Below are 24,158 nucleotides of genomic sequence, written 5' to 3'. Positions count from 1 at the left end.
CATCCAGGTGGGTTTTGATTATCTCCAGAGAAGGAGACTCCACCACCTCTCTAGGCAGCCTGTCCCAGGGCTCTGCCACCCTCACAGGAAAGAAGTTTTTCCTTGTGTTGAAATGGAATTTCTTGTGCTCTGGTTTGCACCCACTGCCGCTTACCCTGTTGCTGGGCACCACTGAGTCTAGCCCCATTCTCTTGACATATTAAATATCAGCATTGATGAGATCAATGAACATCAAGGGAAAAAAAAAATGCTTGAAAAGAAAATAACGTAACAGCCAAAGGACACCTGGGGAAGGCCATGGCTACTTTGCCCCACAGCAAGAGCTCCACCACCTCACAGAGCAGTCACAACAGCACAGGGGACACCGAGACCCCGGCTCCCCTTCAGTTTCCCTCATTTTGAGGGGGGGGGTGGAAACCTCTTGCCTTCCCTACAGCTCTCCTCCTCCCAGTCAGCGGCAACAGCGGCTCGTAAGCCGCTCTCCGAGACGGCTCCTCCAGGGAGTAACACCGTAATGGCAGCGGCGGCCATCTCCCCCCTCAGCGCCCGGCAGCACGAGCGCCCTCACCTAGCACGAGCGCCCTCACCTAGCACGAGCGCCCTCACCTGGCACGAGCGCCCTCACCTGGCACGAGCGCCGCGCACGCGCCCGCGCCCGCGCCCGCCCCTTTTCTCTCTCTCTCTCTCTCTCGCCCCGCCCCTCCGCCCACGGCGCCGGTGACGCGCGGCGCGTAAACAAAGCGGTGCATTGTGGGAAGAGGGAATCGTTACGTACAGGAAGAGGGAGCCTCCATCTTAGGCGCTCGGCGCGTCGCGGCGGCGGGATGGCGGCTGATAGCCGGGAGGAAAAAGGTACCCGGTGGTAGGGGGTGAGGGCGATGGCTCGGCCTCGGGGAAGGGGGAGAGAGGGTGTTGGCTCGGGCGGAGAGGGGAACCCCTCTCCAGCCGTTCCCTGCCGCCTTACAGACATCCCCCATCCCTGAGGCCTAGCTCGATGGCTGGTGCTGGGCCTTCGCTCTGGGAGGTGTCTGTGAGGAGAGCAGAGGGGCCCTCTTGGAGGGTGGTTTTGGTCGTCTTTAGACCTGGCGTGTGGGGACAGCCTCCCCGTTGTGCGCTGGGGTGCTGGCGGCCGTGGGGCCCATCGTGCCGTAATGCGGTGCCCCGGCGGCAGTGGTCTCAGGGCAAGGTGACTTGGGCAGTGGGGACAGGAATAAGTTCGTGGGCCGTAAGCTTAACGTTATCGGCAGCTAGATACTGCTGGTGAGCTTCTCACGGGAAATACCTGCTTCTCTTTATTTCTGCTTAGATCTGTAGCCGTATTTTTTGCAGGATTTTCTACTGAGAGACACATTTGCTTTAGCAAGTAGAAGCTGATGTTGGAATATTATTTTGGTGATTTTTGCTCAGCTTCTCTCAGTCGGTTATCCTTTCTCTGGGTACTGTTTAAGTAAAACAGTACTGTTTAAGAAAGGAATTTAGTGTTTCCAGTGAAATGTATATTCACAATTCATATAACTGCCTGTCACTGTACGTGGAAGCTGAAGGGTTCCACGTGTTGTATATGAGTCAGTCCTCACAAAATAGTCCATTAAAGAAGTAAAAGTAAAGTTTAGATGTAGAAGATTGCTGTTAGGTGGTTAGCGCAGATAATAGCAGCATTATAAAAAAGGTAAAGGATCACTGTGGTGTTGTGGTTTGTTATGCATTATTTTGGAATTTTATTGGGTACATTTCATGTAAAGCTTTTTGCAGGATAGATGTCCATAAAATGTCTTTTGTCAGAGTGGTGAAAGTTTTATGTCTCTGACGTTTATTGTGAAATTCGATCACATGGAAAATTCCCACTAGGATTTGTTAGAAGTAGGGACTAAAATTATTTCTGGTGCTTGATTCTTAACAGTATTATTTTAAAACTGGTGGAATAAGATATGATTAGATGTTGAAACAGGTATGAGCTGCCACCATGGATGAGCAGTGAAATTTAAATGCACACTGTTGTCATCTATAAATTTCTACTCATATAATCATTTATCTATGTGGGCTTAATTTTTTTTTTATTTGGGGTTTTTTTTTTTGGCTTTTATTTATCAGTGGCAGGGGTCAAGTTGTGAATAGCAGACAAGAAATATGTTTTTAATGTTGTGTGTTTTAATTTATTTTTATTTTCTGTCCTATAAAAGAGATGATTCTGACTGAATAGCAGGTGTTAATACACGCTTGTTTGTAACTGAACTTATTTCTGCTGTAAATGTGGCATTATTTTTATGTTCCTTTTGGAAGAAAAGTGCTGCTCCAGTGCTTTAAAAAGAAAGGGGAGGGAGCGGGGAGAGGAATATATCTTGCATACCCTTTTAGCTGGAAATCACCTGGTCTTATCTCCTCTGTTTGCCAAATCAGATTTTTGCTTGGACCCTTCCTTGAACAGATTTAATGCTCATGGCCAGCAGAGTTAAAATGGCCTCCTCAGGTTATTTTCCTGCTGTTTTAGGTGAGTTAAATTTGTTCATGGAAGGATCTAACACACCTCAGAGTCAACAAAAGATGAGTTGCAGGAGAGCCCAGTTGGGAGTGCCTGTAATGAAAAGGACTCATTTGGACCTTCCCCCTTCAGCAGTGATGAACTGTAAGAAATCTGTCTTCTGCCATTTTTCTGTTTCTTTTTTTGTTCTTTTCCTGATGCTTATCTTGATCTGTCTGATACAATTTAGCTGATCAGGTTGAACGCCAACAGTGACGGTTCAATGAGTGGAGTCATCTTGTGGAAGTCAGTTGAGCAGTATACCCGATGCCAGTGAGAGACAGGAACTGTGTGTTCATGTTGCCCTTTTTGCATCACCAGACTGCTAAATAAATCTGGAAATATATTTTTAAAATAAATCGGATAGATGTATCTACAGGAGGAGGTGAGGGGGAGCACATCCTGCTCCTGTCTCTTGTATACTTGTTAAAGGTTCAAAGCGTAAGTCAAGTCCCCCTAACCTGGAAGGGAGTTATTGTAGAGTATGTGTTAGACTTACTCCATTAAATTTTTCTTGTCTTCTATTTATCAGTCTTTTAGCACCTCTGAGTGCTACTGCAGTAGCTACACTATATGTAGTTTACTCAAGTATGCTGTTGCCTCACCAAAAGGGAAACAAAGCTAAGGTTCAGTATGTGTGATCTTACATGGGTGATATGTTTAATATTCTAATCCTAGTGCACCTCTTTCTCATTAGTCTCCAGGAAAAAAAAGACATCTTGTGCTCTAAACTTGCCTAAGTCTTCCATGGGGAAGCAGAATACAAGCCAGGAAGTTGCAGCTCATGTTTAAGGTGTTGTACAGGCATGAATCTGACCCTCATACTTCTTCCTCAGTAACAGGAAGAATATTTGCTGTAGAGGGCTGCTCCCAAGAGAATTACAATGCAGCTTTATGTGGCATTTAAATGCCCTCTAACTGTACACTGCTAGGGAAAGGCTTGATCCACCTTTCTCTGCACTGCTTCCTTTGCATCAGGTACAGCAATTGTGCAGTTTTTTCTGCAATTGTGCAGAATTTCTGCATTCTCCTGCCACAGAAAACATGCAGAAACGCCAGCAGGAGAGCTAGCACACATGCTGACTTCAGATTCAGTAATACATAGTAGAGATACAATTATAATACTAACTTTTTTTTTTCTGATGTGGATTGTGTCTTTTCTTAATATTAAGCTGTAAAACCTCTGATGCAGCTCAAAATTTTGAGATAGACAAGTTGCCAGACTCTGAAGGACTTTGTTTGCCGCCTTATTCTCATTTCATCCAGTACAGGAATCCTTACCTGCTGCTTCATAACATTGTACAATGTGTCTTCTGCAGATACTGTCAATTAGCTGAATCCTTGGATTTTGTTTTGCTTTTCTTTTCCTCAACACAGAACATAACTTCAGTCATATTATTATGAAGTGGTAAGAGCTAAGAATTCCAGAGTTTAAGAGAAGGAATATGAGATTCCAAAATTAATTCCTTTTCTGTTCTTTTTCCCTTTGCATGCTTAGGCTTATTTCGCTCTTAGTTTTGAAGTGCTTGGAATATAGTTCTGCTGTCTTAAAGCTGGTGAATCCTTCTAGCAGAATCACCAAGTATTCCCTCTGGTTTCAGGCAAAGTTGGAAACAGCAACAAATTTTACAAGTTGTTTGACCAAGTGCGGTCATTTACTGCTTCTGGCATGAATTTTCTTAAACTTTTTTCCTTTAGATCAGGTGAATTAGTTGTAGTAATTTTTTTTTCAGTGCAGCAAATAAGTACTATTCTTGTCTCCTTCAGTGGCATGACCTAACTTCTGTTCTTGTGGTTAACTTGACCTGCTGTGTATTTTCTACCTGAAGGTGAACCACAAAATTCACCCTCCTAACACAGCAACTACAACAAAAATAGTGGGGCAAGAGGGGACATAATTTAAGATGCAAGTTCTTCAGGATTTTGGGGAGAGAGGTCTCTCCTCTTTGCTTAGGGCACTCAAACCATCTCCCAGTCTCCTTTTACTCATATTTTTTACAGGCTTTTTTGTTAAGCTTTCATTTGTAGGTCAGCTTTCCTGCAGTGTTTGTGTGACATGAGGAGCTAACTTGGACCCTATTCAGAGACCTAAATGCATCCTGTGACGTATTTTAATTCTTTTATTGGCTTTGTTTAATCCTTCCTTCCGACTGAAATAAATCAAAACGGTGTTAGTTTTTGCCTTGTGGTAGATCTGTAACCTTAAAGAAAATGTTCGGGTTTGTAAATAATACTTCTACTGTAGTTTACATAGCTAGGCTTTTTATAATTGTTTTTAACTTTGTTTGTTTGTTTTCAGATGGTGAACTGAATGTTCTGGATGACATTCTGACTGATGCTCCTGACCAAGATGATGAGTTGTATAACCCCGACAGCGAGCAAGATAAAAGTGAGAAAAAGGGTAGGTGACTTTGGTAGCGGATGCCCTGCAGGAACATAAATGGTAAAAAACATCTAGTGAGAAAAAGGGTAGGTGACTTTGGTAGCAGATGCCCTCCAGGAACAGAAATGGTAAAAAACATCTTTCTTATTAGGGTTAAAGTCTTTGAAGTAGTGGTTTCTATAACCTGATTCAAAGAGTGGAAGGGTTCCAAAAGTCTTTATTTCATGGACATCTGCTCTTTCGCCTGACTTTCCAGGCAAACAGTTAACTAGGTTTCCTGTTGTCTCAAAAGTGGTTGCTGATTCCTAGCTTTTTGTGAATTCATTTGCAGTTAGAAAATTACTGTCCTTTTTGGTTCGATGAAGTGAAATGGAGCAAGGAGGTCGCAAGGTCTGGTTCCAGCTCAGTTCTTGATTTGGCTTTAGGCCAATCCCATAAGCATTTAATGTAGCATTCCCATACACAAAATTTAGAAAACACCTACCAAAGCCTAAAGAATTGCTCTTTTAAAGTAAAATACATGTTTTTGAATACGAGCTGTTCCTAATAAGCGGGTTTGAGTATTTTTGCAAAGCCTACAACTGGGAGATGCTACCTATGACTGCAAGAGGGGAAGTACCCAAAGTAGAGAAAGTAGGTGCCTCTGCACAGGTTTTGGTTTGATAAAAAAAAAATAACGTTGAACTTGATATCTCTTTCTGTTTAAGGATCAAAAAGAAAAACTGACAGGATGGAAAACGCTGAAAGCAAGAGACAAAAACCTTCTGTGCATTCATCGAGGCAGATGATGCCAAAGCCTCCTAGTTCCTCAGTTAGCAATAACAAGAGAATAGTGAGTACGAAAGGAAAGCCGGTGTCAGAATACAAGACTGAGGAGTATCAGAGGTCCGATAGGAACAAGCGCCCAGACGGTGATCGAAAGACACGCATGTCAAGCGGTTCCAGGGAGCCTTATAAAGGACAACCAGAAAAAACTTGCCTGAGGAAGAGGGATATTGACAGAAGGGCGAAGTCCACTACGCCAGATGGTTCAGAGGTATTAAATATTCTTGCTGCCTTATAAATCAGTTATATGAGACCTTTATAAGGCACATTCTTCTCTTAGGACTGTGCGCGCATCCTGACAATGTTATATGACTGCTGATTCACTTTTTCTTTAAACATCAGAGAATCAGGCATGAAGTGGATAGAAGACCGAGCAGATCCAGCCATTCCTCTAAAGAAGAGGTGAACTCTGAGGAATATTGTTCAGATCATGAGACTGGCAGTAGTGGTTCCTCTGAACAAGGCAATACAGAGAATGAAGAGGAAGGAATGGAAGAAGAGGAAGATGATGAAGGGGAGGAGGATGAAGAGGTGGAAGAAGATGGGGAAGAGGATGAAGAAGAGTATGAACAGGATGAGAGAGACCAGAAGGAAGGAAATGACTATGACACACGAAGTGAAGCCAGTGATTCTGATTCTGAATCGGCCTCTTTCACAGATGGGTCAGTCAGATCTGGGACTGGTTCAGATGCATCAGGTAGGTAATATCTGGCATGCAAATCTGAAATATCTTGCTGTTGAAAGTTTGGCTGCTTTTAAAGATACCTATTTCCTGACTGTGTCCAAAGTAAGCCTTAGTAGCACAAGTCAGTAAGATATTAATTATGAAATACCACAGGCAAGGAAAAAGCGTACTGAAAAGTGATATTTCTTTGCACCAAAACTTGTGGATATCAGGATTACCATCCTGAGGATTCATAGTGTTCTTGATTGCTTTGGCCTTGCTGTTCAATGCTTTGAAACGTTAGGATTAGTATTTTCTTAAGTATCTCATGGTTTAGTTTACCATGTGATTTGTTTTAAATTGGTGTCGAGTTGTTCTGTATTGATCTAGATGAGTGACTTGGTAGACTGGTGTAGTAGAAGCATTGTCTCCCCAGGGAAGGATAGTTGAATCTTAAATAGTGGCTGCCTCTAGAATAGAAAATCTAAATCTAAGTTTAAATTATTAGCTATTAGGGCGAACTTAGAAAGAGAGAAGTGTTTTAAGCAGAAAGTCGAAATAAATGCTTTGCATGTGAAGCATTAATGACGTAAATACTTTGGGGTTTGGGTGGTTGGGGTTTTTTTTGTTGGTTTGGTGGTGGTGGTTGTTTTTTTTAAGAAAGCAGCATGCAGTCCTGTTAAGATTTCTCTTGTGTATCTTCCTTGTCTGAAGTCTCCATAGGTGGCCATCCTGCTTAATATAATGCTTTTTTTTTGCGTAGGTCTGCTGTTTGGAATTAGAGGACAGAAAAATGAAGGTGTAATAACTGTTTTAAAAACTTCCATAGTGTAATGTAACACTAATGTGTTAGGTGATGTTCCACTTTTAAGAGTGGAAATATTTGCCTATGTGCCACAGTGTTTTGTTTTCATACCTCTTACCATTTTGTTGAGCTGTAAACCAATGGACCCGTATCACTGTCACAACACAGTTTGTACTCTGTGTTGCAAATTTGGCTGCAAGCAGGAGAAAAGAGCTAAACCATCCTTACTAAAACACCTAGGAGATAAATTCTGTCTCTAAACTTTGCACAGAATTACTAATTTTGTGGCTTTGGTCTTCCTTTTATGAATGAAAAGCTTGAGTAATAAGCATTTGCTTGCTTTGTGGGCGGCACAGAGCACTTAGTTTTGGGGCAGCAATCACAATTTTCACGTGCAAGTCAAATGCTAATTTCACTATTACAGATGTTATTTTACTATCTCAATACTTTTTATCTCAATTTTACCTGCCACTTCATGTTTAAAGTACTGCTTTTATTTGTTACGATTTTCTTTAGATGAGAAAAAGAAGGAGAGGAAAAGAGCTAGAGGTATCTCTCCGATTGTTTTTGACAGAAGTGGAAGTTCTGCATCAGAATCATATGCAGGTATTCTTTGGCTTTTATTGCTTGTCATCCTGACTTGCATCAAATCTTAATGTGTAATCTAAAATAAATGTAACTGGCTGTAGAGATTTATGGGGTATGTAGCTTTATATAATTTGTTATTGACTTCTGGCATGTTGTGTGTGGATACCTTTGGGGGGAAGTAGGCTTTCTTGTTAATTTAATGCTATTCTGTTGCTTAAGTGGAATTTTCACTTTTTTTTTTTTTAAAACTTGGAAGATGATGATTCAGTGACTAGTTTTCTGAGTAGGAAATTCTTCAAATACTATTTTAAAAAACAAACCCAAACTAAACAACCCAAAAACCAAACCAAAACCAAAACAAAACACTCGTGCACATTGAATAGTATTTTTTGTGTGTGTGGGTGCGCGCCAGAAAGCGTAATTTGTCATGAATGAAAATTGTATGTGACAAGGCTGTAGAAATTGTATATTATCTCTATTAAGGCTCAATCTGAACAAATGTACTTTGGCTAAACACAGGTTCAGAAAAGAAGCATGAGAAATTATCATCTTCCGTTCGTGCTGTCCAAAAAGGTATCATTTAAATTTGAATTTTTAATGCATGCCCCATAGCAAGCCATTGTCTCTGTTCATTAAATTACCTGTAAGTAGTAATGTTCCGATATAAATCAGCTTGGGCGCGTAATTGTTCTTAGCATAACAAGTGACTCTTGAGCTACTTATGCATGTGTTGAGAGTAATATACAAAAAATTCAGTCGCTTTGCTCCTTGCAGAGTTGGCTAAACAAAAAATAAAGTGCTTACATCTGAAAAGAGGAACATTTCAGCATTCTCTATTGGATGACTTGTGCTGATACGAATGTTACGCAGTATTTATGCAAAAAATTCTTAGGCAAGGAAATAAGTCCTGTATATCGGAACATCACTGAATCATGCTGGTTTTATTTTACTTTTTCTATACCTGAATATCTAAGTTTTAGTTTTGATTTGGTTTCCCCTGGCATTTTGTGCTCTACAGCTTAGACTTCAAGTTTCAAGTTGGGTGGTTGACTGTGATAATCTGTAGATAGGAACTGGGTGGGATACAGTGTATTTTGAAGGAAACAAACAATTATGTACACTGAAAGCAACATTTTTGACAACTGTAAATATTTACAGTTCAGCTTATTTGACACTTTGTTTTTTCAGACCAAACAAGTAAACTTAAATACATTCTCCAAGATGCAAGATTCTTTCTCATCAAGAGTAATAACCATGAAAACGTATCACTTGCTAAAGCAAAGGTATGTTGAATTTTCTTCAGACTGGTCACTTTGTCTTATTTTCAAACACACCCACCTTACTATAGAAAAGCATATAGATAGATGCATTCTTTTTCTCCATCACTAAGATCTTGGTAGAGGCAAGGAGGAAAGCTATTGCTCTTTGATTCTTCAAGGGTACCTATTCTGCTTCTGCTGTAACACAGAAAATTTTCTCGACCATCAGTCATTTATCTTGATAATAGTAGGGTTAAAAAGGGTCCTCTAGGTCGTCCATTTGATAACATCCTAAGCCAAGCCCCATTGGGAATGTTGCGATGATATTTTCTCCCTTTCATCAGCACCTATGTTCATATCGCTGTACTGTGAGGAGATTCAGAAGGTGTTCTGGCTTTCATCTGATGCTACAGAAGTAATTTTTTTTCAGTTGTTTTGTTTGAGGGATCTGAAGCCTCAGTGCAGAACCGTATGCTGGCAGTGCTGGTGTAAGGGAGTTCTTTGGGAGGGATTCCAGTGGGCTGGACTTAAGCTTCTGAGTAGGCCTCTGTGATGGTTTTGTATTTGCATGTGTTGTTTGGAAGAGCTTGTAGAGAAAAGAACTGGTTTGCTGTTACACAACGTATACAGAGTAGGTGATTCTATTAATGAAGATTTTCTAAAATAGAATAGCATTAAAACGATTAAAGGAATCTTAAAATTCCTGGACAGGCTTGGCTCCTTTCACCAGCTTTGAGCCTAATCTGTGCAGTGAGCCCCATTCTGAGTGGTGTTTGCTTTAGCTCTTTAGGGGAGTATATCCTTTTGGTGCCTCATCCAGGGTTGGGGCTGCAACAGCATCTTTCTTTCTAAAGTTTGTGGAGTGGATGCTTTGTCTCTCAGTGTATAAGCGTCACTGCTTTACCTCTGCACTCTGATGAAAACTGGCTTTTGTGGTGCCAAAAAGTAAGTTTTTTTCTGCTTCACAAGCAGCATAAAGCAATACACATCTGACTTAAAACTAATTAAAAAAGCCATCTAGTTCTCTGGTGAGTACTGTTATAGTCAGGCAAGCACGAATCTTGGCACAGAGTATGAGAACATACCTTCAATGAAAAGGAAGGGGAGGAACATTTTCTTTGGTGGATCCTAGATCACATTCTGAGGCTGAAGTTTGAACATATTAAACCAGTATAAGCTGCTCATCCGAGTTTGCCCAGAGAATGATTTTTGGGAGCTGGTTTTGCCAAAAAGTAATACAGCAAGCTGGTATTCTATAGCTCAACTCAGTTGGTACCTTAAAACAGATTAAGTTTTATTGTGCATGGCTACACAATGGCTGGTGAAAAGGAAAAGGTAGGAATTAATAAGCAGGATATATGCGCTGCTGGGTTTTCACAATTTGTTTCTGTTATATAAACATGAACTCCCAAAGTCTGCGCTGCTGGGTTTTCACAATTTGTTTCTGTTATATAAACATGAACTCCCAAATGTAAAACATACATTAATTTTAATGTAAAACATACATTAAAAATACTGAAGGCAAATGTTTTCATATATCCATCGTTATAATTAAAAATGAAACCTTGTAGATGGTGTAAATGCATCTGCAGTGTTCAACAAAAGATTGAAAAGCCAATATTTTAAGAGTTTTATCATGGTGCAGGTTAAAAATATCTTCTGAAGGAACTGAATTTAGAAATACGTTTCTCTTGCCATCATCATCTAACCAAGAACACTAGTTTGGTCTTGTTTTCCTCATCTGCATTATATAATCCTGTTAGCTAAGTCACTTGAGATGAACTCTTATATTTTGGTGGTGGGGCTGGGGTTGTTTTGTTTTAGGGAGTATGGTCGACGCTTCCGGTGAATGAAAAGAAGCTTAACGCTGCATTTAGATCAGCGAGGAGTGTTATTTTGATATTTTCTGTAAGAGAGAGTGGCAAATTCCAAGGTAAGGGAAAGTGAGCTATTATCAAGGTAAGTGAACATGAGTTATGTGTGCAATAGCTTTTCTGTTGTGTCTTTGTTACAATTCATGTGAAATCCTTTAGGATTTGCAAGACTGTCTTCAGAGTCGCATCATGGAGGATCACCTATACACTGGGTGCTGCCTGCAGGAATGAATGCAAAGATGTTGGGAGGTGTCTTTAAAATTGACTGGATATGCAGGTAAATAATTGTTCATTTATGTTACTGTTGAGTAACAAGGCATTATAATGCCTTTTCTGTGTATTGCTCACTTGAGTGCTGACAGCATCCTTTTGGAAACTTGATTCAATCAGAGATCTGTCCTCCAGTCTCCCCAAATCCATGCCTCCATGTTACTGAGTTTTGGAGTCAAGTCTGTACCTGACATGCACTATAGATTCGTTAATTTCTATTTTTTTTTGTAGACAATTAATCAATTTAGAGATTTTTAACACTTGATTGTGTTCCTTCACTGATCTCTTGTACTTAAACCAGAAAACCATATTCTGAAGTCTTTGAGTATATTCTAAAGTCTTTGAGTAAAAACTTATCCACAGCTGTCTATTCAAGTGAACTAAAAGCAAAAAAATCCTGCAAGGATTAAGATCTGTCTTAATCTGACATCCTGGAATCTGACTGAACAAAGAAAATGCTACTGCTGTAATATAACATATGAAATAGTAAAGGTATTTTGCATAATGTGTAAGTGAGCAGTATGTTCATTGATTTAACTGAGAAGATTTTAAACCTCTCTTTTAAGAAAAAGAGCTATATGAGTCCTGTGAGATATACATAGCATAGCTGTACAAGCGCTTTAGGTTGCAACAAAGAATAAATACAGGGAAAGTAAGACTTCAGATTAGAGAAAAATCTAGGTTGGAAAGATCCTCTGGAAGTTGCTGCCTCCCACCTGCAGCTCAAAGCAGTTCTAGCTTCATATATAAGTCAAAGTGAAATTTTCAGTTACTGATACTTAATGTGTACTAATATGTTAATTCGGGGACCTGACAGTGCAAAGAGGAACAGGATTATTTTGTATGTAATGTCTTGCTGTATGCGTTTTTAATAAAATTTCTTTTATGAAAAATGAAGACAAAACTGTAAATGATGCCACTTGCATGTTTAGGCGTGAATTGCCGTTCACTAAGTCTGCTCACCTGACCAATCCTTGGAACGAACATAAGCCGGTAAAGATTGGACGTGATGGACAGGTTTGTTAATTTATTTATTTATTCTATAACCCTCATCTTCTAGTGCTTACTTTCAGCTTTGTATGTACAGAAGATTTGTAATCTTTTTGATCAGTTGTTACTTGCTGTGATAAAGGCACTTGGTGTATTTCTAATGCTGTTGTGGAAGAAGGAAACAGAAAACAATACAGTGCCAGTTCTATTGTTGTTTTTGTGATAAACAGTGTTTAGTGCTTCAAAACAGTGATACTTTGGACTTGTGATGTGCTTTGCACTGTATGGTGTGCAAACCTATAGAGCATCAGTTTTTAAGAACAAGTTATGGTGTTCCCAGCTGTGTTCTGCGTTATGGGTTTTTTTTATATACTGCATTGCTTAGGGCATAGACTCTACCATTATAATGTATATGCAAAGTAAATATTAAGTGGGGTGGCTCTTTGTCAGCCGTACCAGAGTGCAGGTACATTGCATGCTGTCATGCTGCCTTGACTAAAATAACAGGTTCTGTTTTCTTAAGGCAAAATGGGATTGGGTAATCCCCATATTGTATGGAAATTGTAGAGACTGATCGTTATTTTGCCCATGGGCACGTTCACTTGGTTGGGTAGCACAAGTAAAACAGTATTTTCAGTCTCCTTTTTAATGTAGTATGAACTTTAACAACAGCAACAAAAAAAATCAGTTAACTTTATTTCTGTTAAATGGTCAAGGAAATAAATTTTTTAACATGTTGTCCGCTTCACTATAGAATTGCAATCCAGATGTTGGTTTTATCTTTTTTCATAAAATTACTGTACTGTTAGGTACAGGGCAAGCATTGTCTGAGGCTTGCTCTCCCTGCTTTTCAACTTGGATTATTTCCTGACGTGGTTGTTGTTTATCCACTTACATTTTGTGTAATCCTGAATGGATCTCTTCTCTGAGGACATGTACACTGAGCTTCTTGAATTTACAGCATCCTTTGGGAAGGCATTCCACAGGCCTGCTAGTCACCAGGTTGAAGATGCACTTTTTTGGGATTGTTTTGCACCTGGCTCCTGCTGGCTCCATTTGATGACCCCGAGTCCTTGTAGTGGAAGAGGGAGTCGACAAGTTGATCTCTGTCCCTCTCTCCTCCAAACAGCTCGTGGTGTTGGACGCTCGCGTTGTGTCCATCTTGTCCCTCATACCCCATGTGTTCCTCTTTTACTCTAGGCTAGAGAGACCTGACCTGCTCAGTCGTTGTGTGTAGGAGTTGTTGCACTCATTCAGTTATCCTTGGTGCCCTGCTTTGAAGCTTTTCCATTTCTACTGTCCCCCTATTTTTTGAGACTATGGGGTCAGAACTGCACCCAGTATTTAAAGTGTGAGTGGAACATGGACTTCCAGTGTGGTACAATGACTTTCTCATTCTGTGTTCTTTTCCTAATAATCCTGAACACAAAATTTGCTTGTTTAGACTACTGTCAAGCATTGAGCTGATGTTTTCATGGACCTGTCTATCCTACCCTGAAGAACTCACTTTTGAGTGGTAATGGTCAACTTCGTCAGGCCGTGGCTTTATATGTGAAGCTGGGAGGGATTATTATTTTTTTTTCCTACCTGTGTCACTTTTCTCTCTGTAATAGGTGATCATTTTCTTTGTGATGAAAAACATTTTCTTTGTAGCAAAACAGTGATGTGGCCCATATGTCTCATGGGAAGATACGGTTGCCCCAAGTGTTGGACTATTTTATGAAAAGTCTTAAGTAATGCCTAGAGAGTGAAAGGTAACGTAAGTGAATTTTGCTCTGTCTAGTGATACTGAAAGATCTTCAAAATGTCTTTTTTTTTTTTTTAATGTATGTTGTCAGCGTATTTGGGGAGAGTTTCATTTCTTCAGTTAATAAACAACTACTGAACTTCTAACTAATTCTAGGAAATAGAGCCGGAATGCGGAACCCAACTTTGTCTTCTCTTCCCTCCTGATGAAAGTATTGACTTGTATCAAGTCATTCATAAAATGAGGCACAAGAGAAGAATGCACTCACAACCCCGATCAAGAGGACGCCCATCCCGTCGAGACCCCGTTCGGGACGTGGGAAGGTTAGAAACGTTCTTTGGACTGATAATAGGCACATGTATCAGAATAACGTGATGGAGGAATGTGATTCGTCAAAGCTTTCCCTGCGATAAAGAAGAGAGAAAATCCTCAAATCAAGCTGCATGGACAAGTTTGTGGCTTCATTGAGGATTTCACATGGTTCCCCGGTCTGTCATTTTTCAAGAGGAAAATGGGGATCTTTGCTTTTGCAGAAAAAAAAAGCTCTTAAAGTGCTGTCTAGTTTAGACTAGATCGTTTATTGAGATAACGCAACGTGTAATGCTAGCTGTAGGTGAGCTTGGCTTGATTATGAGCAGGCTAGATGGAGAGAAGGAAATATTTATATGCCAAAAATGTGTTAATATCTTGTAAAAGCCTTTTCTTTCAGGTGTGTCTCTGGATAAGCCTTATCAAATATGGGACTTTTATAAGGATCACTTAGAATTTTTCAGAAGATGCCGCCTCATTTTGAGGATAAAATATTTTAAGTTATTTTGATATTCAAGAGGAGCATTATTGGGACTGTTTCAAATTGTGGCACCGTGATGTGTTAACCCCATTGCCAAATATTCTCTAACATGTAACCACTGAATTCACACATCTTGCTGAGCTTCTGAAAACAATAGGTTCTTTCCAAAAGGGATCGAGTGGCCCTTGGAGACCCGGCAACAAACCAAAAAGAATGGCTGTTGCTGTGTCTGTATATACAACCTTTCCAGATGCTGGCAGTACCTGTGGACTTAAAGTATTTTTAGAGGATCGACATGGTTATTGATCACTGCTATATGAACTTAACATCATTTTCCAGAAAAAAAGGGGGTATAACTTGTTACAGAATTGGAGAAGTCTTTGCAAAGAACTGATCTTAGCCCTTCTGCCAAACACCTTTTCCCCGTGTAGCCACTTTGCATACAGACTGATGTATGGTTTGGGCTGAAACCTTTGGTTAAGTTTCCTCTTTGTGGAAACGTCCTGTGGTAGGTACAGATACCCAACAAGAGTCCCCATTTCCTTGAGCTTAAAAAAAAAGGACACTGTCACGAGTAGGTAGGAGGAAACCTGGCAGCGCCCCCCTATTTTTGGCTTTAAAGGACTGAACACCAAGATGGCTTTTGAAGTTAAGCTAAGAGGTTTCCAGTGCAATAAAGTATATACAAGTGAAGGTTTTGCAATGGACTGCAAACTATACATATAACACCACCACACCTTCTCAAGCCTGCCAGGGCCTCCATTTATGTGTGTGGCTTACAGCTTAAAGTCAGTAGTTGGACTACTATATGAACTGTTTCTATCATATTTTATACCGGTCGTAAATGCACTCTCAAAACTACAAGAAAGCGGTATGTTTATTCTTTACACCAGCTTTTATTTTCCTTGATCTGATTTTGCTGTAGATGCAACTGCTTTGGTTTTTGGGCTTTTTGCTCATAGTAAAGAATCTGCTTTCATTTTAAAAAGCTTAGTAACTGGGTATGGTGGGCTTTAAAACTGAAGTTGGGAAGGGGGAGGAGAAATGTCTTTAAAAGCTACATGAGCTTCTTACTCAGCAAGCAAGTTGCACAGTAATTAAATTATTTAAGAAAGTGTTAATTTCTTAAGGAATATTTCTGAGGGGTGGGGGGTGGGAGGGAGGAATGGATTTGTAGCTGCTTTCTGTTTAGAAACAATGTTATGTTAGCATTGGAGTGTCCCACTAATGTTTATGTACCTTGTTGGAGCGAAATTAGCAGCCAGTTTTCAGTTCTTTACTTAACAGCAACTGGAATGTAACTGTTACAATCAAACTGCCTCCCTGAGCGCAAAGCTCTTAAAGAGAACATCTCCTACATAAGAGCTGTTTGTATAGAAAGGAGATCCAATTATTTTAATTATTACAAAGCTTAAGCGTTCTTAAAGTTTCTGTAAAAGGTACCAATGCATTGCTGGTAAATTGCTTAGAACAGAAATGGTTAGAAATAATGTAACTGGCCTACCCAGTTGGAAAAGCTACAGTGAAAGAAGCAATTTCACAAAGCATGCACAGTTTTATTTATAAATGTAATGGAATTAGACCTTTTATAGTCTTCTTTACCCCATAGCTAGCAAATGCAGCTATGTCTGTGCCTTCTGACTGTAATGATACATTTTGCTATCTATTTTCACTGTATTTAGTTCTGTAAATTCTTTTGTTATCCAGTAGGTTGTTTTGAAATGTAATGTGGGAAGTGTAATGTTAAAACCTAAGTCTGAGTTTGTTCTAGACAAATTTGTACCCTTTGGTACGAACGTACAGCTGGGTAGAGTTCCTTCCCGAACTACCAAAGCCAGAAAGTAACAGTGAAGGGTATTTAATCAGACTGTTGTTCCTGCTTATTTGAGTTCAGATTTAAAGCTGTAGAATGTTTTGAAGCAGATGGAATAATTAAACTGAGATCCTGGGCAGCTCAAGCTATTCCTGTGAGGTATTCTGCTGTGACGAATGCTCCAAGCAACCTTGTTTATTCTTTGATATCTAATTTGTGTAGGCGTCGACCAGAAGATTATGATATTCATAACAGCAGAAAGAAACCAAGGATTGACTATCCCCCTGAGTTTCACCAAAGACCAGGTTAATATCTTACTATGAAGATTTGTGTGCACCAATTCAAAAGTGTTTTCTCTTTTATTATATCCTCATTTTATTCAAAAGTAAAATATTGGTATGACTTGAGACATAAAAACGGGACTTGTCCCAAGTGCTGCCTGCTGGTTGAACTCGCCTCTCACAGAAATCAGTGATGCTGTTTCGCTTGTTCGAGGGAGAACTGAGTTGATCCAGGCTGAGCACTTTTAAAAGCCTCAGAATTGTGTGTGTACATTGTTGTGAATGATCCTTTCAAGCACTTTGTTAATAATAATAATAATAATAATGATGATGATGATACGGGTGGTTGAAATACCTGACGGGCACAACAATTGGTTTGACCTGCTTGTCAATGCACTAAATTAAAATGTTTATCTGAAATTTCCAGTGGGGAAAGTAGTGGAAGATTGCCTGACTAGCAGCCTCTGTTTAGAGATGATGGTAGCATCTGAAATTTCCAGTGGGGAAAGTAGTGGAGGTTGCCTGACTAGCAGCCTGTGTTTAGAGATGATGGTAGACTTTCAGTTATGTTTTCAGAAATAATTTTTTTACAAGCTTGACATGAGGAAGGGAGGGCAAAGTTTTGCTGTGTTTTACCAGAGGTTCTAGTGATGAGTTTGAGACAGGAATTTTGTTGTTCTCCAGGAAGAAATGTTTGCAGTGGTAATATTGCGTTTATTTTTTTTCTTCAGAAAGCAATTATTAAGAAATTGTCACTTTTATTCTACCAAATCTTGCTTCGCTGCTGTTAGAAATACGTATTCCACTATTTCAGTAGTCAATTTCTAAATCTTTCTTAAGAACCTGCCTTTATCTGTTCAGCTTGACTGCTAAGTCTGTGTTCTTTGATGCAGAAAGAATGTTGCTGCTCCCTGGCTTTCCAAAGCTATTATTTAGCAAACAGAACTTTTTTTTTTTTAAATAATCAAGTTTGGAAGCATTATTTTATTAGTATAAGCATGCCTGGTGATTTGTGCCATTTTACTGACCTCTGTAAAGTTTATTTCCTTGGATTTACTGAAGCTGCAATTATTCTTTGCCCTGTGGGACGTCTCCAGATGTTTTTTCGGTTGTTTTCCATTTTCTGTGCAGCATTGTATCCAAAGCCTGTTAGGAAATCAGCCTTAAGAGTTGCCCAGATGAACACGTTGTCCTGAATACGTGGTTAATAAGTACTAACAGCCGTGTGCTGACTGCCAAGGGATAGTACCCTTCAAATTTGTAGGCATTCCCAGTTTGTTTGACTAAAATTCAAGCCTTGATTTGCCCAGATAGTCCCTTGCATATTTGTACTGTGTGCAAGTTCCCATGGGTATATCTGTATCTTTCTTTTTATATTACTGCATTGTACTGTATTCTGTACTGTCTACAAGAAATAAGTTTTTGACAGTTATTTTGAAAGCGAGGGTAATGGCAGGTAGACACAACTTCAGAGCTAGCACAGAGTGTAAGGACAGTTTCTAGTGAGTGTATTTTTTTTAAGACTGTTATCATGCGATAGTAAATTGAATTAATACTGCTTGATGTTCGAACAGGGTATATAAAGGATCCCAGATATCCTGAAGTAGACAGGTAAGGTGTGTTCATGTTACTCATTTTATGCCCTGGTAACTTGTGTGTATGGATAAATTGGATTTAGTTGTACAAATTTTTATTCCCAACAGACGATTTTCAGGAGTTCGACGAGATGTATTTTTAAATGGGGTAAGTTGGTGCATGCAGGCTTTTGGGCAACTTTTTATATTCAGCTTTCAGCACTTCCAAAGAACACTCATCACAAATGCTAATATTACTGTCTTTCATTTTAGTCCTACAATGATTACGTGAGAGAATTCCACAACATGGGACCACCACCACCATGGCAAGGAATGGTTTGTGTCTTGTTGAATTCAACTTCTCTCTAGAATATGGCTTTTTTTGTTACCCTCTAGAGGACCCTAGCATATTCGGTGTAGACTTAATTCTGCCCTTTTCCTAAAATATGTCTTTGCTGTAAATGTAAAATTTTTAGGGAAAAATTTTATATATCAAGTATCTTGTAATGTACTTATCTGTCAGCAATAGTCCAGCATTCTAGTAGGCAGTACGGCAGCAGGAAACTGGCTTGGTTTGAAACCTACAAGAAACTGAAAGTTCTGAAGGAAATAGCAGGCCCTCCTTTAGCCTACACAAGAGGGTGTGATGAAATTTTGTCTTCTGCTAAATAGTCATAGCAATTGGCTAGCTGTCAAACAGCACATGCATTAAAGAGGTGGACTTGGTGCAGAGGCTCCTGGAATGGGCTGGCATGCTCTGGTGTCGTGCATTGGCTTGCTTTTGGCTGTGGTGGTGAAGCATGCAGGAAAACAGCAAAATGTACTTGGACACTGTAATCAAAAGAAGTCTTGCTGTGTTGCAGCCTCCACTGAAATGCACTTTTTTTTCCAGTCAGATAAGATGTTGCTCTGGTGTCGTGCATTGGCTTGCTTTTGGCTGTGGTGGTGAAGCATGCAGGAAAACAGCAAAATGTACTTGGACACTGTAATCAAAAGAAGTCTTGCTGTGTTGCAGCCTCCACTGAAATGCACTTTTTTTCCCAGTCAGATAAGCATGTGTACGAGTACAAGTATCTACAGATACATACATGGAAATTAACTGGTAGTTCAATTGTATGGCTGTGGTTTTGCCCTCGTGTCAGGAGGAATAGTTGTTGTAACTAGTTGTTTTGGTTTTATTTAGTAATTCTCACCCCGAGGCTCCTGATTCTGGATAACTGTAATGAGTCTTGGCTCTGTGTGTACTGTGAATGAGCAAAAGGCAGTGCCAGATACAGAGATTCTACTATAGCCTCTAATTTTTCTCAGCTGAAACGCAACTCTGGTTTGTTGAGCGTGAAGGAAGTGAGCCAAGATGTCAGACTGAGGCCTTCAGAAACTCCCCTTTTTTTTTTCTCCTCCGTTCTGCATGCTGTCCCAAGCATTCATCCTAAAATCCAGCATTTCTGCCTACTTCCTTTGTGACGACAATGCGAGCAGAGGTGCTTTGGTAATATGGGAAAGAAAGGCCTTGCTGATTGAAGAAATGGAAGAGAACAGCCAAGAGATGTCTTGCTGGGGGGTTTGGGAGGGAGAGAGCTAAAAAAAAAACCAGAAAAAATTATCTGCTAGCCCTTTGTCAAATAGTTTGTCTTGCAGAGTATTAATTTAAAATATGAATATATCTGTAAGGAATGGCACTAAAAAGACTCCTTTCTGTAAGAGCTCCCTGGTTTAGACAAAATTCACGTTCTGTATGCATAAATTTAAAAAAAAAAAACCTTACATTTAAGTAGCAGAAATTTTATGCACAGTATCACTTTGAGACAGGTATAAAGAAGGCACGTTTGGGGAGCATGTTGGCCAAACTTCTGAAGAAGCAATGGTATTGCTTCTTGCAAATTCTTGCCTTTCAGTTGGGAGGCTGTGATTGAATATAGTTAGATGTCGTGTTTCCCATCTGAATGAAAGTAACCTAGAGAGAGGAAAAAGAACCAGAAAAAAATTATCTGCTAGCCCTTTTTCAAATAGGGAATTCCAAATACTCTTGCAGAGTAATTAATTTAAAATACAAATATATCCATAAGGAATGGCACTAAAAAGACTCCTTTCTGTAAGAGCTCCCTAGTTTAAACAAAATTCATGTTCTGTATGCATAAATTTAAAAAAAAAAAAACCCAAACCTTACATTTAAGTAGCAGAAATGTTATGCACAGTATCACTTTGAGACAGGTGTAAAGAAGGCACGTTTGGGGAGCGTGTTGGCCAAACTTCTGAAGAAGCAATGGTATTGCTTCTTGCAAATCCTTGCCTTTCAGTTGGGAGGCTGTGATTGGATACAGTTAGATGTCGTGTTTCCCATCTGAATGAAAGTAACCTCTGCTTTTAATTCCCAGCCCTCAGCCTTGTGTGCATTCCTTTGTTCTGAGACACTCAACGCCCTTCCTGTAACTCTCTTGTAGCCACCGTATCCAGGTATGGAGCAGCCTCCACACCACCCTTACTATCAGCACCACGCACCTCCACCTCAAGCTCACCCTCCGTACTCAGGACATCATCCCGTGCCACATGAAGCAAGATACAGAGACAAACGAGTAGTAAGTGTCTGCAGAGACAGAGGGGGACACGAGTCTGCATGCCAGAGCAGGGACGGGAGGAATTTGGGGTACAGGTCTAGCCTAACCTGAGATTTATTGACTCGGATAAACTGCATTTTGAAGAGCTGTATTAGTTTTCCTCGGAAAGATCAGGTTTTTAGATGGATGAGAGATTTCCAATGTCTTTGGTGTGCATTCCTTTGTTCTGAGACACTCAACGCCCTTCCTGTAACTCTCTTGTAGCCACCGTATCCAGGTATGGAGCAGCCTCCACACCACCCTTACTATCAGCACCACGCACCTCCACCTCAAGCTCACCCTCCGTACTCAGGACATCATCCCGTGCCACATGAAGCAAGATACAGAGACAAACGAGTAGTAAGTGTCCACAGAGACAGAGGGGGACACGAGTCTGCACGCCAGAGCAGCAACGGGAGGAATTTGGGGTACAGGTCTAGCCTAACCTGAGATTTATTGACTTGGATAAACTGCATTTTGAAGAGCTGTATTAGTTTTCCTTGGAAAGATCAGTTTTTTAGATGGATGAGAGATTTCCAATATCTTTGGAAAGCCTCTTCCAGGTGACGTAGAAGTGCAAAATTCCCACAACATGCTCTGAGGTGTGTGCTTAAAATGGCTTCCATTTGTCTACCTCTGAACTTTGGAAGCTGAAGCCCAGTTTGAATAAGAACATGCCCATAATGTTGCTTGTGCTCGTGTACGGCAAATTCCTTTATCAGCAGAAAGGTTCGTGGTTTATGACTTCTCACAGACGCATCAAAAAACAGGGCAAATTGGTCAATAATTTCTGGTAGCTGGCTTTGAAGGCTGCTTCAAGCTTTCAGGTCTCTTGCTGGTAGCTGGCATTTGAACCCCAGCTTTTGCAGCAAGGAGGCACAGACATGGTGCTGTCCTGAAGATGAAAGAAGCAGCTTGTGCTTATGGATGCCGGCCATAATGTCTTGGGTTTTTTTGGTGTTTTGTTGTTTTTGTTTTTTTTTTTTAATACTGGGCTTTTCCCAAGAGTTCTGGCCAATTGTATGGATAAGGGGAGGGAGGGGGATTTTAATCTGGGAATGACAATGAAAATAAACAGAGCTGTCTTTTCATCCCAGCACGACTATGACATGAGAGTAGACGACTTTCTTCGCCGCACGCAAGCAGTTGTCAGCGGTCGGAGAAGCAGGCCTCGGGAGAGGGACCGGGAGCGCGAACGGGACCGTCCTAGAGATAACAGAAGAGACAGAGAACGTGACAGAGGCCGTGATCGGGAGAGGGAGAGAGAGAGGATTTGTGATCGGGACAGAGACAGAGGTGAAAGAGGTAGATACCGAAGATAATCTATCTGGAACCAGTGCTCACTTGAAACAAAAAAAGCTTGTATTTTTTTGTGTGTTTACAAGTAGTACATCTTATTTTCAGCTGTCTACTTAAAAGTTCGTTGTGTAGAAGGATTTATAATGATCCTCTCTATTCCAAGCATGCAGTGAACTATGAACTGGAAAACCTCAAATCGGCCAAAAATAAAATACGCAAAGCTCACACTCAACTTGGCGTTTCTGTTGGAGCAGAACGGGAAACAGCTAAGAATGTAGATATTGATTCATTCTCAATAAGTGTTCATCTACTTAGTGACTTCATTCTAGGTTTTTGAATACTGATGGATAACTCCCTTTTTTTTTTTTTTGCTTTGTTGTTTTCTTCCTGTAGTTTCACACAGTTCAATGGGAGAATGCTGCTATCAAGTATGCAAATATTGAAGTATGATTATTTTTTTTGACCGTATGGCAGTGTTGTAGCAGCCTTTTTTTCTTCCCCTCCCCTTTCCTCCTCCCTTTTTTTAACCCTATCTGTAAAGTCAAGTGTTTTTTCAGTCTTCAGTAATGAAAGCAATATTAAGACACTATTGATATCTAATTTTTAACCTTTTTTAAAAAAATCTTCCCGTGGTCAGTAACATTTTGGTCAATTCTCTTGTCTAGTCTCCTTCCAAAATGTACACATTGCTTGGAATGTTCACGACCTGCGTGTGTGGAACCAGAAAATATTGCTGTATTCTACATTGCTACCATTTTTTTTATAAAAATAAATTGGTAACTATTGAAATGATTAAAACGTCAGATGGGGTTTCTTGGTCTTCTGAGCTTGCCAGCTTCAATAGAGTCTGGCAGTTCTAGGAAATTATTTGTGTTCAAAAATAGTTTAAAGGTTCTTGTGGTAGGTGAAATTGATGCAAAACCTGAATTTAGGAGGAGGACAGCTAAAATAAAAGGTAATTGCTTTTCTCCTTCCACGGTGCAGTAGTCAACTTACAGCTCCTGCAGCTAATCAGAGTTTTTAAGGCCCTACCTGTTGAACTTAATCAAATGATCTTTGAGCTATTGAGATAGGCTGTCCTCAGCCATAATCATACCTGTCTCCCAGGAGTGTGTTGGTCCTGCAAGATCCAGACTCTCACCATGTTGTCTTTGTAGTGATTACTGCATCACTTGCTATTTCTCTTAAATAGGAAATACTTGAATCTAAATGCCAATGGTAAAACTGTGGAAAAAAAAAAAAAGTAAAACTTGTAGTGGAAGTTTCTCCAGCAAAATTTCCTAGTTCTCAAAACTTGTATGATGAGTACCACTGCTTTGGTGGACTTCTTCATAACCGTTCTTTAGTGTCTTCTTGTGTAACAAAGCCCAGTGGCAGCATGTGCTTCAAATGCCTCCAACTCCCCAGTGCTGAGTGCTGTAGCTGTTTTCATGAACTGCAGTGTAGGACTGGCCACAGTGTGGCAGTTGAGAAAACACGTGATTTTTAGATCAGACAATATGAGCTCTGTATGTTTTAGTCTACAAAGCTGCAGTAAACATCTACATATGCTAAGCAAAATGTTTTAGCTCCAATGTGTGAGTATGTTGGGATTTTTTTAAACGCTGCAAGATGTGGAACATATGGTTGGCTTCCTCAAAACAGTTTACCATGCGCTGAGAGAAGTATGGCTGTTACAGTAGGATTAGATCATCTGTCAAACTGTATCTAATTGGAGAAAGGCATCATAGACCACCTTCATCTTTCATTCAGTCATGTTTATCTTTCCCTGTTTTATATAAAAGATTCTAGAAAGAAAGGAGGGTTTGGTTGGTCTTTTTTTCTTTTTAAATTCAATAGTAGATAAGACACATTTTTTTGAGTAAGTTACAGAAAAGAAACACC

General features: G+C 40.0%; 1 protein-coding gene across 8 annotated transcripts; it reads left to right on the top strand.

Moving 5' to 3' along the window:
* Positions 1 to 727: 727 nt before the first annotated feature.
* Positions 728 to 23,072, top strand: YTHDC1 (YTH domain containing 1). Of its 8 annotated transcripts, XM_014943091.1 has the most exons (19): positions 766 to 852; positions 2,489 to 2,623; positions 4,818 to 4,919; positions 5,609 to 5,937; positions 6,069 to 6,423; positions 7,154 to 7,189; positions 7,712 to 7,801; positions 8,303 to 8,356; positions 8,972 to 9,066; positions 10,867 to 10,975; positions 11,076 to 11,193; positions 12,119 to 12,203; positions 14,080 to 14,246; positions 16,749 to 16,831; positions 18,382 to 18,418; positions 18,511 to 18,550; positions 18,655 to 18,717; positions 20,823 to 20,957; positions 22,073 to 23,072. In XM_014943091.1, exons 1-19 carry the CDS (start codon positions 825 to 827, stop codon positions 22,295 to 22,297), a joined length of 2,286 nt encoding a protein of 761 aa, XP_014798577.1. In that variant the 5' UTR covers positions 766 to 824; the 3' UTR covers positions 22,298 to 23,072. The 8 variants fall into 8 exon arrangements, with proteins under 8 accessions (XP_014798581.1, XP_014798582.1, XP_014798583.1 ...); XM_014943095.1 differs by lacking the exon at positions 2,489 to 2,623 and having other exon boundaries at positions 728 to 852; XM_014943092.1 differs by lacking the exon at positions 7,154 to 7,189.
* The last annotated feature ends 1,086 nt before the right edge of the window (positions 23,073 to 24,158 follow it).

This window comes from Calidris pugnax, unplaced genomic scaffold (genome assembly GCF_001431845.1).
Source record: "Calidris pugnax isolate Ruff unplaced genomic scaffold, ASM143184v1 scaffold16, whole genome shotgun sequence".
Lineage (NCBI taxonomy): Eukaryota > Metazoa > Chordata > Aves > Charadriiformes > Scolopacidae > Calidris > Calidris pugnax.
The sequence above is the reverse complement of the archived record's forward strand: the minus strand, read 5'-3'. Positions and strand labels throughout refer to the sequence as shown.